The sequence below is a fragment of the Lithobates pipiens genome, unplaced genomic scaffold, assembly GCF_037356315.1.
Source record: "Lithobates pipiens isolate NorthernLeopardFrog02 unplaced genomic scaffold, aLitPip1_a1.2 Scaffold_19, whole genome shotgun sequence".
In the NCBI taxonomy this organism is placed as follows: domain Eukaryota; kingdom Metazoa; phylum Chordata; class Amphibia; order Anura; family Ranidae; genus Lithobates; species Lithobates pipiens.
In genome coordinates, this window is record NW_027507764.1 from 91,474,506 (window position 1) to 91,494,015 (window position 19,510).

General features: G+C 41.6%; 1 protein-coding gene across 10 annotated transcripts in view; it reads right to left on the reverse strand.

The window, feature by feature from the left end:
* ARHGAP12 (Rho GTPase activating protein 12) overlaps positions 1 to 19,510 on the reverse strand; it is a 175,089-nt gene that overhangs the window by 60,242 nt on the left and 95,337 nt on the right. For 4 of the 10 annotated variants that reach the window (XM_077491071.1, XM_077491069.1, XM_077491067.1 and 1 more), the window contains exons 3-4: positions 7,859 to 8,116; positions 2,573 to 2,713 (exon numbers count right to left, since the gene is read on the reverse strand). The exons of 2 other annotated variants lie outside the window; for them this stretch is intronic. In XM_077491071.1, the coding sequence (XP_077347197.1) occupies positions 2,573 to 2,713; positions 7,859 to 8,116 (399 nt within the window). The remainder of the gene's footprint in view (positions 1 to 2,572; positions 2,714 to 7,858; positions 8,117 to 19,510) is intronic. 4 more of the 10 variants (XM_077491074.1, XM_077491072.1, XM_077491070.1 and 1 more) reach the window with 2 other exon arrangements.

The following is a 19,510-nucleotide window of genomic DNA, read 5'->3' on the forward strand; positions in this document are numbered from 1 at the left end:
AAAAAGGAACAAAAGTAAAAACACTGAGCTAGGAATCAAATTGAAATTCTAATTTCTAGTAAACTAGCATAAGGCATTTTTAAAAACTAGAATTTCATACCAACTGCCATAATGTATCAGCGAATTAAACCCACTCTTTTGTGGGCAGCGATGTGCATGTCATTTTTGCTGACCTCCCCAACTTTGGTTAGCAAATATATTGAACAGAACAAGAATTAAACTTTTATTTAGCTGCAGAGGGTGTGTAGGGGATCATAGGGCAGTAAAAAAAAACAAAAAAAACTAGTAAGCATTGTACTCAATATGTCCTTCTATAGTATACTACTACCTTTATAAGATTTCTGACATCATCACAGTGGGCATGAACTTTGTTCATTATATTCCTGGTCCATAATACAACTAAATAACAGCAGGATTCCCACTGGATCAGGCTTATTTTATGAGAGCATGCACACTCACTACTTGAACTGTATGGGGTCCAATGATTCCTTTTACTTGGTGGATTGGAAACATACACATGGTTTTTTGACTATTATGCCGTGTACACACGACCGGACTTTGACAGCAAAGGTCTGACAGAACGAATCCGTCGGACAATTCAATCATGTGTGGGCTCCATTAGACTTTTGCTGTCCAAAAATCTGACGGACTTTAGAAATAGAACATGTTTCAAATTTTTCGGCCGGAACTCCGCCAGACCCAGTTCCTATCGAGAAATCAGTTTGTGTGTATGCTAGTCCGACGGACAAAAAACAATGCTAGAGCAGCTATTGGGTGCTGGCTATGAACTTCCTTATTCTAGTCCGGTCGTACATCATCACGTTTGAATACATCAGACTTTGGTGTGAATGTGTGTGGCGAAGTCCATTCATTTGGAAAGTCCGTCGGAACTCCGCCGAAAGTCCGTTGGGAAGATTGTCAGACCTAGTCCATCGAAAAGTCTGGTCGTGTGTACTTCGGCATAAGTCTTTGTTCTGATGAATTTGTGGCACAGCAGACTGTTGTTTTTGAGCAATACTAATGGGCCACTTTATGTTTGTGCCCCCTATTTAAAAAACATCTATCTGGAATAGAAGTCACAAGTAGCAGCTTAAATTGGGAGTAAATTCCCAAGTATGATTATTACCTGCAGGTAATCCTATAATAAGACTTACCTATAGGTACGGTATATATCTCCTAAACGTGTACCATTTAGTAGATATTTACTTTAGAAGCAGCTGGTGATGTCACCGGCGCATGCACTCTAAAGGAACAGCACACCTGTGCCATTCCTTCAGAGCCATGCCATACAGAGGCTCCTGCATGCATGCGTGGGACTGATGTCATCCCAGGCTTGGCCATTCATATCACCAAAGCCCGTGAACCTGAAAAGAAAACCGGGTGAAGCTGGAAGAGCCTTTAGCACTCACAGTGCACCACTGGAGGGCTTTGGTTTTCAGGTAAGTCATAATGTGCAAGTATGCGGTACACATTATGGTCCGATTTTATTTTTTTATGCGGTTTACTACCACTTTAAATGTCCCTATCTGGGGCGCAATATACATATTGCAATCTGAATGAATAATCAACTTTAGATTTAGCAAAACTGAGTAATGAGGATGTACTTAAAGTGACTGTAAAGGCTTTAAAAAAAAAAAAAAAAAAAAAAAAAAAAAAACAACAACATTTCATACTTACCTCCACTATGCAGCTCTTCTGGGGTCCCCCTGGTCAGAGAAGCACTTCCCCGAGGGGGTTACCGTGAGAGCACGCTCCCGAGTCCAGCATTTGCATCTATAGACACAGACTGCAGGACTCGGCCCCGCTCCCACGTCACTGGATTTGATTGACAGCAGTGGGAGCCAATAGCTGCGCCTCTATCAATCTATCCAATAAAGAGCCAGGAGCCTGTTTAGAGAATGACAGCGCGACCCTGGCGACTGAATGCAGGGGTTCAGGTAAGTAAAACGGGGGGGGGGGGATGTATTAAGGTGAAAAAACACTAACCTTTTCAACCCCTTTAAAGTATCCAATCTATATCCAGCCAAGCCAGTAGTTGCACTCTTTAGTTGTTGCCAGATATAAAAGGAGAGTGTATAGAGAGTAATGCGTGTGGTAAGATTAAAGGTCAAATTTAGTTTAACTTTAATCTCCCCCACCCCCGCTGCCATAATCTTCCAGTGCGGCATGAGTTAATAGAGCTGAGGGACTTGTCATTTGCAATCAAGCGTGCCGACCATGCCCGCCTTTGCAGCCCAACTCCTACATTCACAGCAGCTGTACCATAGCTTCTATGAATGAAAAATTATCTAGAAATGGAGGAAGAGCAATTTCTCTCACTCAGTTTGTGGGGCTGAATGAGAGAAATAATATAGTGTGAGACCAGCAATAGACTGACTAGTATTTGGTCACTTTTTTATTATTATTTATGCTCAGGGCCTCCACTACGGTAGATAATTTTTATGCCAAGATCAAAATCTCTTTAGTTTTAGTAGTAGAGAAATAACAGAGAAGGAATAGCATCAACAGGACAAAGGCAACAAGTGAAGTATGCTAAAAAGAATAAAAGCAAGCAAGAGAATCACAGATCTACCTTCTCACTGGTTTGGTCATTAATAAAGAAGGTATGGCCATGCTGATCCAATTCTTCTGACCAGCCCTTGGGAGGAGAACCGTATTGAATATCTGATTGGTTTTCAAGTGTGTTGTGATAATTTTCTTCAGATGAAAGTTGCTAGAAAGAGTTAGAAAAATTTGAAAAAGAAAAAGTGATTGTCACATGATAGGATGCGTTCCAAACGATTGCACATCTCATCTTCATCAGATCAGAAATTTAGGAAGCAAATGAGGAAAACTGATCACCGATCGACTATGTGATTGAAATGCTAAATGCTTATAGGATGGCTTCATAGATGGTATGTTAAGACCACTTCCCATGGCCAGCACAGCTGTGATTGCTTTCCACCTTTGCTTCCTGCTATAAAGTGAAAGGCGGAACAGGATAATAGTTTCAGCATAAGGATTTCAAACAGATAAGATGACATGAAAATCAGAAAAATGAGAAAATCCCACCTAAAACTTCTACTTTAGGCTAATTATAAGGAGGACAAAGCCAAATCATTTAGAACAAAAAAATATATATAATATGGATTTTCTAACCCACTGGATGATTCCCTTAATGGTATGACAACAGAAGATCATCAGATCCAGGGTGGATAAAAATTTAAGGATTTAAGAAAAAAAAAAAGATAATCTGTATTTTTATTTAAATCCCATTTAGATTTTTATCAAATTTTAATAAAATGCTTTTGGAGTAAAAATCTATCTAAAAGATAGTTTTCGCTTCAAGATTCATTGATAATTTAGTTTATTCAGCATGAAATTAAGCTTTTTTTATGTAGCATGAGGCTGAACATTATGCAATATTTACATTTTTGGTAAACGCATTTAATGAATCCAAGCTCTGCATGCTGAGATAACATGAACTGCATTGATGCATTCATACAATTTCACAGTACCCATGAGATAAAGCAAAGTTCAGGAATATTTCTTTAACCCATTGTTTTGCACATCTATGTACACTACAAACTGTATGATTGAATCGGTTAAATATATCAGTTTTACTAACCCAACAGCTTATTCTAAATAGGAAACCTTAATTTTGTTTGCAAATATTCAGCAAGATTAAGTCCTTACACTTAAGAGCACCTGTCATTTGAGTTCCATCATGGCAGCGCCTGTTAGTGGGCATCCACTCACCAGCTGCTGCCACGTCCCTCACCTTGTGTGACTTCCACATCACCAGCCATTCCATTAAAGTAAATGGGGACCGTTGGCGAGTAAACAGCGTGTCAGAGGACGAGCCGCTACAGGACAGAGATGACCGTTTCTCTTTGAAAGTATTGATTTAAAATCAAATGGACTTAAATCAAGCCTTTTTACTAGTGATTTAAATCAAATCCATCCTGATCAAATCTGAAATAAATGTTAAAATAACATATGTGAACATGAAAAGGTTTTATGCCTTAAAGCTAGGGTTGCACCGATACTGGTATTGGTGCCGATACCAAGCATTTGCACAAGTATCAGTACTTGTGCAAACGCTCCGATACCTGTTGTATCAGACCAGGCGTCCTTAGTGTAGCGGGGGGATGGGCAGCCTCACAGATGATCGGTGATGTGGCAGGGGGAGTTACAAGCACTGATCCCCCCCATATAGCCTTTCAATAAAGCAGCTAAACAGCCGCTTCTCCTCTTCTCCCTCCGCTGTTAGCTGCTTTAATGAAAGGCTAAACTGGGGAGATCGATGCTGGTAACTCCCCCACTGATCACCCCTAACTGTCCCGTGTGTCCTCCTCCAGCTCCCCAGGTCCTCCTTCCTCCCCACAGTGTCATCCTCCTCAGAGTACCCCTCCAGTCCGCACCCTCCTCCTGGTCCCCCCCATACCCCCTGGTCCTCCAGCCTCCCCTCCCTGATCTGTCAGGAGCTGGTATACATGTCATTTACCAGGTCATTCCTTATCTGACTGGACTGAGTCAGTGATCACCGACACTGTCCATTCATAACTGAGCATTGTAACCTGTGTTTACGATGCTTCAGTTTATAAATGGGGAGGAGCCACAGTCTCCTGTCTATTCATCCTCAGTGCAGCTGAGGCTGCAGAGAAAGGGACTGGGGAATCTGTGTCCTCAATTCCCTTTCCCTGTCTCAAAGGAGAGATGTCAGGGGTCCGTTTAGACCCGATCTCTCAAAGGTTAAAGTGTAAAAAAAAAAAAACAACACAAAAACAAACTAAAAAACCTGACACCGGCCAACGTGACCCCATAAAGTGAAGGACTACAGGTCCCAGCATGGACCCCTCAGAGCTGAAGATGTGACACCCCACCCCCAACTAGTGTAGAAGTTCAGGTCCCAGCATGAACCCGTGAAATCTATGGCGTCACAAACAAAAAGGTATAAAAATCTTATTTTTGGGGGGTTCCTGAATGGCAGTTTGGAAATGGTCACTCTGATGTGCAATGACATGACTGATGGACATCTGAACACACCCTACTCAATCATAACACTGCAGCTAATTTATTTTATTGCAGTATGCATTGCAAAATAGCATTGAAAGGAGAAGAAATTAGCCCTCTTATAAACCCTAAAAATAGCGCCTGAAAAAACCGGCCCCTTTCACTCCAGTGTGAAAGCCGGAGGGCTTTCACACTGGAGCAGTGCGCTCGCAGAACAGTAAAAAAAGTCCTGCTAGCCGCATCTTTGGAGCGGTGAAAGGAGCGGTGTATTCACCGCTCCTACCCATTGAAATCAATGGGACAGCGCGGCTATACCGCAGGCGGTTCTAACCCTTTTTCGGCCGCTAGCTGGGGTTAAAACCACCCCACTAGCAGCCCGCTAGCGGCCGCGGACCGCCGCTAAAACAACAGTAAAGCGCCGCTAAAAATAGCGGCGCTTTACCGTCGACGGCCGCACCGCCCCAGTGTGAAAGGGGCCCAACATGGACTTCTCTTATCTGCATCCTTCAGAAGAAAATGGAGGAAATTAAAGAAGTTAATTGTTGGGGTTTACAAGGCAGGCCACAGATGGTGCAATTTTCTTTCCTGCAACCACGGGTTGAAAGAAAGAAAATCGCTCCATTCCCCCAACACAGTCTGTGGTGATGAGGGAATCCCTCCCATGGCTATAGCCACTGGCAATAATCCATGCTGGTTGTACCCAAGTCAATCGATGGATTGACTTGGGTACAATCAGCCTGCCCGTACGTTGGTTCGAATATCAGCTGGTCCATGCTGAACCAGCCAAGATTATAGCAGTAATGGCTGGCATAACTCAAACTCTTCAGGCGATCTCCTGATGCCATCATATCCTTCATATATTGTGCAACAACTGCATAAATGCATCATATTCAGTGGTCCTTTAAGGGAACACAATGGGTGCAGGTTGATCAATGTGATTTTTTAAAAGACTAATCCTAGGTATGTACAAGGTATTCCTTTGTTTCATTTATCGAGCACATTTGACCACACCAGATTAAACAACCGTATTAGCTAGAATGATCTCACAGGTGACTCAACAGCTAACTAGAGGACGGAATCAGCTAAATGCTTCACAATTTTAGGACTTGTACACACAAGAAAACCCCTATTTGAAAGAATTTCATTCATGAGTAACTCTTATAATGAAAGTTTTTAAAACGCAAACCGTTTAAAAAGACAGCAGAAGTACATATATAGGAAATGTGTCATCTGCTAATAGATTTGTAAAGTAATTAATATACTCACCCAAGTACCTCACCCTCTTACCTATCTACAGAGCAGGAACATCCACTGCTAGTCTCATTTACACTTATTACGCACTGTTTATAATATGACCAGCCTTGCGCATTCTGGAATGGGCATACTTTTTCTAGTACTGATAAGACTGATTAGGGGCTCATGCACACTGGCGGAAAATGCAATTCAGGTCCATCCTGTGTACTTTTTTTTTTTTTTTTTTGTAGATTTGCACAAATTATATGGATCCATACACAAAGCTGTATAAAAAAAGGAAAAAAAAAAAAAAAAAACGTAAACAAGAACATCAGATGGCAAGAGACCCCTTCATCCTAGCAACCAAGAATGCTAGTTGGCAGGAGATGCCTGCGCCCTAGCAACGTTAGGCTGCAGGAGCCATCTTTTTTTTTAGCTACCAAGGACGCTGCGCAGCAAAAAACCAACGGTGTCCCAGGAAACAAGAACAGCAGGTAGTAGTAGCCATCTGCATCCCAACAAACAGGAATGCTAGGTGGCATGAGACGCCTATGTCCTAGCAACCAAGCACCCTAGGGGGCAGGAGCAGCCTGCATGCTAGTAACCAAGGACACTATGCAGCAGAAGCTGCCTGCATCTTAATAAACAAGGGCGCTAGACTAAAGAAAACCCTGTGACATACTAGATACCAAGGACGCCAAGTAGCAAGACCCACCATAGTGTCCTAGCAACCAAGGATGCTAATGCTGTACACATGTAAAGACAGCAAAATAATACATGTGTACGAACAAGAGATTTTATATAAGACAGCCAGATGTAAGTTCCTACCCAAAGCCATAAGCCCAGTGTGCACGAGTCCTTAAAAAACTTTCAGTAATGACTAACAGTAAAGTAAAAATACAACTTTTTTTTTTTTTATTAGCTTTAAACACAGCGGTAAGAGGTTAGAGCCTCTGTTGGTAGTTAAAAGTTTGTACCCCAGATAGGGAGGTCCAACCTCTCTATCTGACCTGGAGACCACTGTAGGCAGGAATGAAAGTGAGGGAAATTAAAAAAAATTGGAATAGAGAGGAAATCATTCAATGAAAATGTGTAGGAAGATTTATTCAGGTCATGGCATAGCTAGCAGTAGTGAGTCACATTCAATTACACTTGTTCTGCGGTCTTTAGGACGATTCATTATTCAACCAAGAAGCTTCTTCAGACTTAGTAGATACCTAAAATGGACAATGAAATGTCTTCCAACATTACAGGACAGGTCCAGTTGAACGCGACCTATTACTACAAGTTGTTCCAATGGGGACTGTCCAGCAGGTCATTTTATTCACACACCAAACAATAAAGAAATAAAAAACGACAAAGGTTTTAACCTTTCCCTACAAAAAAAAAAAAAAAATTATATATATATATATATATATATATATATATATATATATATATATATATATATATATATATATATATATATATATATTTGTGTCTTTAGACATAGTTTAAACCTCAGGGAAAAACTGCTAAACACAAATTAGCTGTGGGCAAGACAGACAGTTCTTATTTGAATACCAAGTTTCTGATAAACACATTCACCCATCGATCGTGTGATTCTTTGACATATGAGAAGTCAACCTACCTCATGATCGCCTTGAATCACTGACTCTCCCCTACTTGGCTCTTTTGTGCAGCGTGGCGGTTTCCAGGTTCGTTCTTGTGTAGCTTTATTAAAATAATAGAAACGTCCAGTGCTATCTTTGTGCGTTTCCCACTCCCCTGTAATTTGGACAGGGGCAGTGTTGGGCTGTGGGGGTAGATTGGACTGAGAAATCTTCAGTTCTTGTAAGTTTGCATATACAGGAGAGTCAGATCTCGCGGGAGCAGGAGAAACAGAAAACTGGAGAGAAGAGAACAGACACCAGAAGGAAAGGTTACAAATTACTGGAGAGTAATTTTCGGAGAATTACACACCCTTATCACCTTCCCACATTGGCCAAGAGAAGAAGAAAGAGTCCAGTCAAAGTGAAAACTCAGTACAAAATTGTAAGTTTTACAATTTTTCGTAAACATTAAAGAGCACCATTATGAGAAATACATTTCTGCTTTTTAGGTGGAGTGGGGAAAAGTTCAGTACTTGGCATATCTTTAGCACTAACCACCAACTCTCTTGTGCCAAAAAAGTCAGGCGTGGCATGCAACATCTCTGCCTTGGGCAGGGAGAGATTTCTGGGCTATGATACCAAACAGCACTAAAGATCCAAAAGATGATTAAACTTTCCTGGTTCCACATTAATACAGAAATGTATTCTGAGTGGTGCTGCTTTAGAAAATAATTCAATAATAATAATTAAAAAGCTTTGAAGTAAAATACAGATAAATCCAAAATATTTTTGAGTGATTAAAGGAGACAGGTCATCGACTGTCACCATCACTTTGATCAAATGGTTGAAATATAAACGATTACATTTCTGTTTTGACTGCAGACTTCAAAGAATGAGCTTCTATAGGAACTATATTTTTACAATTGGCATACCCTTCCACTCCCCCATAGTGTGCTAGAAACACTATGGTACTGATCTGGTTGCTTTGGGTATAAAGTAGTGCCCTTTTTTCCTTTTGTTTACCACCAAGATGTTGATTGTAATAATCAAGAACTACAAAACAGTTTAAGAGAAACTAAACATTGGTTTTAACGTTTGACTGGAGATCTTTAGCTTATATTAAATGTAAATGAATTAACAAAATTTGCATAAATAGGTTTCGATATTGGCAAAACCAGACTTGCAAAAGTTGCTAGTCCGACTCCATTTTCAAATGCAACCAGTAATATTACATAACAGATTGTGAAATAAAGATCATTTACATTGCACCACATATTAATAAATAACACCCACATCAATTAATAAGCTTATTTGACTTATATGCCATTGTGTGAAGCTCTCGTGCTTTGCCAATATCAAAAAATACAGCATAAACATTGAAAGTGGAAGTTCAAAGAGAATGGAGTGATGAACATTGGGGAAAGGTCATTTAGTCCTCTTCTAGTGCAGAGTGTACATCAGAGGTGCTCCCTACTGACCCGAATGGGAAAATCTCCCAACACATGGCTTAGACAGAGCACATAACGAAGCTGCTGTGATGAAATTTACAGATAACCATGACCGGGTGCCCGGTGTAACATTTATATCTTAGTGACATTACATTATGTCTATTACGTAGTCTTCATCTTAGAATGCAGTTCCATGTATTTATTATAAAGCTAGCAAACCAACTTCTTCTGGTCAAATACCAACCAAGTACATTTTTTTACACCAGTCATTTTTAATAACAAAACTTCCGGGTAACCGAGTTAAAGTTCAAAACATTTGTACCTTTTCTATGCATTCAGATTATGATTTGCAATATATTTAGAATGTAAAGAAACAGAAAAGTCAGATGTAGCACATCAGCAAATGTAACCCACAGTACAGAATAAAATGAATTGGGTATTAAAGCAGAGGTCTGCTCCCCCCTGCAAAAATTAAAAGCCAGCAGCTACACATACTGCAGCTGCTGACATTTAAATATATTAGGACACTTACCTGTCCTGGAGTCCAGGGATGTCGGCACCGCAGCTGATGTTCCCATTAGCTGTCAGGTGCTGCCAACACCATTGCGGGTAAGAGAACCCGGCAGTGTAGCCTTACAGCTTCATGCCGGGTCCCTACTGCTTATGAGGGAGGCACCGCTGCGCTCCCCTACTGGCCTGGGGGAAGGCGGAGGTAGTAAGGAGCCAAGCCACTGACATAAAATCGCCTCGGCCCGGACTCCCGGAAGTGGGGACAGGATACCGGTCAAAGACAATCTAATTAAAGTAAATAAAATGTAATTCGATTTTTGCCCTCATTTATTTTTTATTAGAATAATTATGTTTTGATGGTTTGCCTAATATGATATGAATAATGTAATTAGTTTTTCTTGATTGATATTTTGCTTTCTGTAACGCATAGGTACATTGATTGACTTGCATCCCTGCTCATATGTGGTAATGTGGTCCTATCCATTGGGCCTAGATGTGTGAAAGTTTTTTGCTTTTCTTTGTTTTCTTGCTTCCCATCATCATTCACTGCCTTCCATTTGGATCCCTGCATCTCTACACCATTTTTCCATACGGACACCCAAGGCACTGCTTGTCTCTGTCATGCCGTTGCCCGCCACAGCGATGCGCTCCTCTTGAGCCAAGGATCCTGGATACGTATTACGTTTCCCTCACGGCTTTTGATTGGCTGTGTTCCTCCTCTTCCCCTCTGAGCTTGGTGGTTGAGGGAGGGATTTTTTTGATCTGTGCTGCGTTGGTGCTGCATCGCCGCTTGTTTACGAGCAGCGATGACGCTCCATCTCCTCCCCCATTGCATTATGGGTATTGTAGGCTCAGGGCTTCCTTGAGCCCTTGGAGCATGCGCATTAGCGCTTTTCTGTCTGCATCGAGCCGGTGACGCCAGCTCGATGGTAGGGAATTACAAAAGCCAGCCTCACACAGCCAGTCCTCGCCGTATGTGCCAGAAGACATGACCTAAACCATATGAGTCAGAGTTTTTGGTAAGTGGAATTGCCTAACTTAGCCTTCCCCTTGCTTCTAGGTTAGTCATTTTATATCCATATGAAATGACATTGCCCCACAACTTTGTAACATACATCTGCAATTTTTATAATTCTGTATACTGGTCTGTGACTTTTATGCTACACCATTTGCCATATATGCCGGGAGTCATTATCTCCTTTGCTATTTTGCCCCAAATTATGCGGCTTGTCCTGTTTTATCCATATTTAAATTTAACTCTTTGCATTTTTCATTTCCACTTTTGATTTTATACAGAAAAATGCGGGATATCACAACATCACTTTGTGGTAAAAGTGGATATCCCAGTATAATCCCTGATAAAAAAGTGCCATCGTCCGTAATGGATGTATACAAGAAGCGAGACTACTGAGGGAACTAAAACAAAAAAATTTCTTTACATTAAACAATTATTCCAACAATGTTACAAAAGCGATTAAAAACCATAAATGGATGATACATTCATTCCCCGAGACCTCAATCAGCAAAAAATATCATACTACAACTCATATGATAATTAAATTCAGTAAAATAGCCAACAAAGAGCCATTGGAAATTAGAGTGTAGATATATATTCACAGTGATGATATTCTTTTAAGAACCTCATTGCGCCCCAGAAGAAGCGTCGATGGGACGCGAAACATGTCGGGCATAAGCATGGGACCCACATCAGCATATCCTCACTGTGAATATATATCTACACTCTAATTTCCAATGGCTCTTTGTTGGCTATTTTACTGAATTTAATCATATGAGTTGTAGTACGATATTTTTTGCTGATTGAGGTCTCGGCAAATGAATGCATCATCCATTTCTGTTTTTTAATCACTTTTGTAACATTGTTGGAATAATAAAAATTGTTTAATGTAAAGAAAAAAAAATTTGCTTTGTACTGGTGCCTGTAAAGTCCACAAGTCCCCTCAGTAGTCTCGCTTCTTGTATACACTTTTTGATTTTTCTTTCAGCATTTTTTCTCTTGCAATACCACACTCTGTATCACTCATTGGAGTTTACATCTCTCATCATTCCCCTCTTTGGCTCTACGAAATTGATTTTAAGTGAGTAAATCATTTTCAATTAGAGGTAGATAAAATCACTAATAGTATCCTATTTAATATTGGAGGATGTTTATCCCCATGTAGAAAACAATATGATACCCTTATTTTCCTGAAAAACAATATCGATAACATTTCTTTGTAGCTGAACTTTCTGCCCTCTATGGTTTTTTGGTGACCTTAGACCCGTGGGGTTACCAAATGGTTGTATATAATCTGGCAGTGGTTTGAAGTGGGTTGCTTGGTCTGGGTAAGCAGTGTTCACCATCTAAGTAGTGTCTTTTCTCTCAATGTGCCTTTTTGCAATTGTTGTTCATTTATTGTAATTCTCTGTATATTTTCTTTTTTTAAATTTAGAGAGTTTATTGGTTAATTCGCACATCCCCTGAGGAAGCATATCTGGGAAACATGAAGGAATAATGTGCAACAATATAACTTCATTCAATCCATCTCTTGATTATCCAGACCACTACTGTACAATATTGCTGCTGTTTATACTATTTTAATCATGTTTTGAATAAAATTTATATAATTTTGTATCATATATCGTCTATTTTTTTTACAGTAAGCACCGTTAAAATCCCTATCCATTTCCCGATTATTATATTTTCTACATTTGGGGATGTAGTGCCTACCTTTATGGGTGCTTTTGTTCTATAGTTGAACCAAACTGTATTATAAGAAAGAAAATGTACTTTCCTTAACCTCCGACTTGGAGATAATGGTCACTGCCACAGGGAGCGAGGCTGATTCACACCAACATGGACAAAGATAGCAATAAAAACCTGACAGAGTTTAAAAATTCCCCTCCACTGTACCCAAGCCATTTTGTATAGCGTTCCACTCTAAAGTAGAACACATAGAGGCTGTTTTACTAAAATTGGAGTGTGCAAAATCTAGTGCAGCTCTGCATAGAAACCAATCCGCTTCAAACTTCAGCTTGTTCAATTAAACTCTGACAAAAAAGAACTGGAAGCCGGTTGGTTTCTATGCAGAGCTTGCACTCTCCTGTTTGTCAGTTTCAGGCCGCACTCACGTGACCCTCCTTGCGTAAAAAATTGCAAACATACTCCATCGTACACAGTTCAACATTAGGGCAACACTAAAGGTGTAAATAGAGGCAAAAAATAAACTGAAATCAATAAAAAGATGCCAAGAATTCTGCTTTCTTGGTTACCTCCCTCTCAGCCTGCTTACAGGACAAAAAAAAAAAATGTAGCTTCAAACACAAAAGGTACCCATGTAATTTGCTCAACTGTTTCAAACACACTTCTTTCTCCACAACATACATACACCCCAATTGGACTAAAAACGGTTGTTCCTTGTAGGCGAATCTCTAAATCCTCATTTCCATCTCTACCTGGCCATTGACCTTCAGGCCCTGTGCACACTGATGGAATGTGGTGTGGAGTGATGACATTGTGGGTATAACACATTGTACCCCTGCGGGTTTGCTGCGCTTTCCCATGCAGCTCTAATACGACCTGAGGTTTTAGTGCGCTTTCAGAAAGCTCACCAAAACTGTGGGACATAATAGAATTCTATGGAAAAACACAGAAAACCCACACTAAACTCACAGGCACAATGTGATACACATGTGGGGCAGTCAAACCACACCATATCGGTGTGAAGGGGGCCTTACAGACAACAGTGATACACAAATGTCATGGAAAGGGTTTCTGAGGATACCAAATAATATATAACAAAGGATAATAAATATGAATGCCTTGGCAATTACCTCCTGCAGTCTGCCCTGTAGATCATTTGCCTCCTGACTGCCAGGCTGTCTGCACTTGAAAATATTAGTCTCTCCCTCCGTGGAATCCCCATTTCCAGCTGTGTGGCAATAAGTGTTGCCCAACCATTGTCTGAAGTCCTGTCATTTGCACTCCCTTTAGTAGTCCTTGAGCCCATAGGGGTGAAATCCTCATATTAGTAATGCTGATGCTTGGTGGGACTAAATGATTGCAATTAGCATACAATCCCACCTAGTCACACTTACCTCCCTAGTCCTGCTAGTACAAACTAGACTTTCTTCCAGCAAGCAACACCCACCTCCCTTGCCCTGCCCTCAAATTACATTGGTTCCAAAGGTTCATGGGATATGTAGTTAATAAAATTAGGTGGGTAAGAAAAAAAAGGAACTCTGAACTTGTAAACAGCAATGTTCAGCTATGACAACACAGGTAAGTGAAATGATGGTATACCAAGTTACAGTAAAAAAAAAAAAAATACAATGCGTGTGTAGTTAGGTTCGATATAGAACATATAGTTTGGAGAAGCGATGATCCTATAGTTAGGATTAAAATAAAGATTGTGTCAGCCAAATATGCACTGGTGAGATATTTATAGACTGAACAGATCGTATTTGGGAGTGGTTTCTGTAAACACTGAAAGTACACACAGGATCTCACAATGCTGAACTTCCTTCAAAGGGTTAAAAGGGTGTTTTTGTCTAATTTTAGCTTTAATTGTTCAGCTTCAAAAGAGGATGGATATAGTTATAATAGCTCTGCAAATCACTGCTAAACATGCAAGGAGCCTTGGAATAAAAAGTAAAGCTAAAATTACAAAATTGTTTCCATTTGAGATCAGTTCTCCTAAAATACACTAGAGGTCTCCAGAGAGCTCATAGTCCAATTATTGGAAGGCACCTCCCGCTCTATGAAAACCAGACAGGGCTAGCATGTGCAAGCTATCTGAATAATCACACAACTCTGTCAAATCTGCACCATGACATTTATTTTGCAGACAACAACAAAGTAAACAAGTACAGATAAGCAGCTCAAAACACTGATCAAACTATATACAAAGTTATGCAATGTGGAATGTTTCATTGCTTTTTTTTCTATTACTCACAGCTGCAAGTACACGTCTACTGATCCAAATTAAATTCCATTCCAATAAGAGTCATTACGTAAAATCATAAAATAATCACTGTGACGGGCAGCCAACAGCGATGCACAGAAGATAGGCTGCCAACATACAGAAAGGGTTAATATAGCATAACAGACCCCCCGAGAGTTCAGGGATCCGAGGGCACTCAATACAAAACCAGAGTTACCCGACGTTGGTTCGTGCCACCTTAGGGACTTTTGGGAATTGCTTTCAAAGTGAGTCTCAGAAGTAACCTGAACTTAAAGCAGAACTACACTTCATTTGAGCACCACAAACCAACAACTCTATTTAAAGTGGCTGTAAACCAATTTTTATAAGTTTATGCTACAGGCAAGCCTATATTAAGGCCTACATGTAGCTACCCTGGATATCTCCTAAACCTGTACTGTTAAGGAGATATCCCCGTGTCTGCATGTGCCGAAGTGATCGATACACACGCACTGAAACAATGGCTTCAGTTAGATATGCCGTTACCGTCGGCTCCTGCACAGGAGTGACATCATCGCGGTTCTGGCCAATCACTGCACCAGAGAGGGGGGGGGTCGAGAATGGCTGCAGGGGCTTCGATGTAATGTGAGTAATACATTATGAGCTAGTATGCTATGCATACTAGCACATTATGCCTCTGTCTTGCAGGTTTTTTTTAAGGCTTTATAACCACTTTAAAGAGAGAAGTGTGGGTTTAATTGTTTTTTTAGAATCATACTTTCCTCGGTGGATGCTGCATCTGTCCCCCTCTGCACTGAGAACTGGGCGATCAAACATCGCCGATCGCTCCGTTCTGACAGTTCCCCGAGCTGAGAGCTGTAGACCGTCTCTGCTCTTCTCCCTCCTCACTCATTGGAACGCTGAGCTGTGGAGGGGGTGGCCGGAGCCGATAGGCTGAGCGGGGTGTCAGTCCAGGCACCTAGCAGATCCAGACTCTTATTGTCGGGATGACACGGTGCCTGGTCTGATATCCGTGACTTCAGCCCACTCTCTGCTGAAAACGGGTCACAGGAGTGAAAAACGCATTGTACTCCTGTGATCCATAGGAGAAGTACAGCCAAATGAGCTTTAACTGGACTTCCCCTTGAATTCATTTAATATTCAAGGCAATCTCCCTCATCCATCCATGTCTCCATGCTTTTTGTTGAGAAACTACTTTGAAAAGCCACCCCTTAGCACTTCTAGCCATGGCCATTTTGAGTAAGGGCAGATGATTTATGCAGCATTTACTTCCTGGAATCCATCTGCCCTTACCTCAGGCATTCAGGCAGGATGGTGTGTTTAGCCGAGAAAACCCCTCCTAAAGACTCCTAGGATGTATGACATCATTTGCCTAGGCAAGAAGCCAGGAAGTAACTGAAGAAATGTGTAAAAAAAAAAGATCATCATCAAAGACCTCTGTGAATACAGAAAGAAGGGTTGCAGACGGGGACAGTGCTAAATCGAGAGAAGACTCCGGTAAGTTTTTAAGGCTGGGTTCACATCTCAGCACAAATGCGGCTCACAGCAGGGGGTCCGGCGCATCCCTGTTCACCATTTCAGGTCCGATTTTGGTGTGAATTTGGACCTAAAATGCACCAGAAGACGCACAGGAGCTGCACCGGAGACGTGTGAACCGGATTCCTAGAGAGCCGGTCACAATCTCTTGACATACCAATTCAAAGCAGGGAAACCTGCCGCAAAAGTGTGAACCCAGCCTAAAAGAGGAGCATGGGTTTCAGGGGGAAAAATAATTAATAATACCTAGGTGGATGCTGCATCTATTTCCCGCCTCTTCCAAGACTGAGAACTGAGCAATCAAATACTGCCGATCGCTCAATTCTCAACCTTCAGTGAGCAGAGATCCCTTGGATGATCAGTCCTTGGCTCTCTGCTCCTCCAGCACTCACTGAAGCGCCGTGCTGTGGAGTGGGCAGGAGCAGCTGGGCTCAGGCTCTCAGCACAGCCACTCGATGAGAGGCTGAGCCAGCTGTCGGTCCAAGAATCTGGGCGGATCCCGACCATACTGTCAGGATATTTTCAGAGCCTGCACTGCGACCTTACCACTAAGCTCTGCCCCCCCCCCCCCCATACCCCAACTGGGCCATCACTATGATGGGAAACCTTAATAGTAATGTGCAGGAGTTAGGAAGGTGTGGCCAAGATTCCACAGTATGCTGAAACTTTGATTCCAAAGTGGGTGGGTCCGCTCATACAGCCTACACTAGACAGTGCTGCCCTGAATGTATACACACAGTCATACTAACAAGTAGTAGTAGCATTTATATTGGGCTGAATTATGATGTGGATCATAAGGTTCTCTACTAAGTAGTACATCTATAAACAAAATGCAATATACTTTTTCTTCCTTTTTTTTTTTTTTTTTTTTTAAGACCCCCAACTGACACACAGATGTGTAGCAAAACACTGCACGCCAAGGGATATGACAGCTCTTGGTGGATAGACTCCTCTCTTCACATTTGTAACCTCAAGATACTTTCAAAAGAAATGTGCGACCTGCGACAATGCGGAGCTCTGCCACTTCCTGCAAAGCACCAACCATTTTCATATTACAATTGTGTCATAGTGCTGTACCACTTCACACATGAGATGGTTCTGTGTGTACATTTGTAGGTACCACAGATGGCAGTAATAACCATTTCTCTAGCACAGAGGGACAGAACTTCTGCCAGGTTTTTTTGGTCTACAGTGGGGACTGGGAAGCTCTCCCCTCAATACAGTGAAACATACTATATTTTAGACAAAGAACACGGTACAAGGCAAATCCCACAAATATGTAGACACAACACAAACCTTCCCCACACAGCAATAAAATGAATCGAAAACAACTATCGTTTTTCTTTAAGCTACCCAAAAGGCACAAGTTGACAGCAGAGCTGGGGGTGTGAGATAAAACCGGTCCAGATTGTTACTGTTCCACCATCATTATGGCTGCCACTGACAGCACTCATCTCCATTTCCATCTTTTGGCTGAGCTCAGCATTCTAGTTTACGTCAGCAACCCAGAAATTCTTGAGACTGAGAAAAGTTGGATTTTGCATATAAGCCCCTCTCTGTGGTGTCACCTGGACCCAACAAATGTGTCCCTGCAGTTCTCTAAAATCTCTTAAATAAAGCAAGTGGAGGAACTGCCAGGGCCATTCTGAGCTCTGCATGATCTGTGAATGGGCGAGCAGGACACAGAAGCCTTGCCCCCTGGGCCAGACAGCGCAAAAGGAGAAAATTCTCAGAGGAGATCAGAAAGAAAATGATAGAGCAGCACAGCAAAAGGTAAAGACTACAAGACCATCTCATGCAGCTTTGTGTTTTCTGTGACACCCTTCCAAATATTAAGACGTATGAGGTCCATGAAAGTGTAGCCAACCCCCCTGGACATGGCTGCAAATGGATCTCAGATTGAACAGGATACTGCAAATGGTAAACAAAGAGCCAAGGAAAACGACCATAGAAATATAAACGGAACGCCAATCTCCAAGTAAATCGGGATCTGGTGGCACCAGCAGTCACTTTTTGAGTGACCGTGAGCTCAAAGAAAGACCCAGAAGCAATTCACTGCTGGAATAAAAACCAAAAGCCCAGACTGCAATTTACTAAAATGCATATTAACAAGCCACAATGCTTCTGGGAGAATGTCCTTTGGAAGGAGAGGACATAACAGGAGCTTTTTGGCAGATCCCATTAGTTCTATATTCACAGATGGAAAAAAAAAAATGAAGCTTTCAAAGAAAAGAACACTACCTACTGTGAAAGATGGAGGTTTGCTTAGGTTTTGGGGGTTCTTTGCTACTTCCAGCATGGGGTGATGTGAATCTGTGCAGGGCACATTAAAAAAAAACGATTAGGCTGCTTTCACACAGTTTAAGCACTTTTGCGTTTAAAAAAAAGCTGGAGAAAAATGCATCCCTTTAAATTCTATGTATGGCTTCACACTGGTCTGTTGCGCTTCCATTGCGGTGTAAAGAATCCTGCTTGCTGCATTTTAGTGCACATTTGGTCAGAAAAAAAAAAAGCACATAAAACGCACATCCCCATTGAAAACATGTAAAAAACGCACCTGTGCTGCATTTTTGATGTGGTTTGAGTCACACATACACATGCGTTTTTGCTACAGGTCAGTGTCAAAGTAGCCTTAAGGAATTCTGTCACAAAACATACCGAATGTGTCTCAAAGCTCGATCAGTTGAAGGTCATGGGTCCACCAACATGAAATGAGCCAAAACACACAGCTAAATGCACCCAAGAATGGCTAACAAAATGTTGGACTGTTCTGAAGTGGCCTTCCATGAAGAGCGGAAACATGCAAGAGAGGGCACCCTTCAAACCTGAGACAGCTTGAGCATTTTGCTCAAAAAACGACCTAGGCCAAACTACCTGTTTGCAGGCGTAGCAGTCGCATTGTACAAGGAGAAGGCTGGAGTGTGACCCCGGGCATGAGCGTCTTACAGAGTGTGTAGGGGACCGTTGGCACCCACTGGAGGGAGCCCACCAGTGCATGGAATAAGGTCTCTCTCCTTACTCCTGCATCCCTAGACCAGGGCTTCTCATCTCCAGTCCTCAAGGTGCCCAAACAGGTCATGTTTTCAGGATTTCCCACAGATTAAACGGCTGTGGTAATTACTAAGGCAGTAAAAATTATGGAATCACCGGTGCAAATTAATGGAAAGCCTGAAAACATGACCTGTTGTGACGCCTTGAAGACTGGCGTTAAAAAACACTGCCCTAGACACAAGCTTTTAACCCTTGCGGGGGGGGG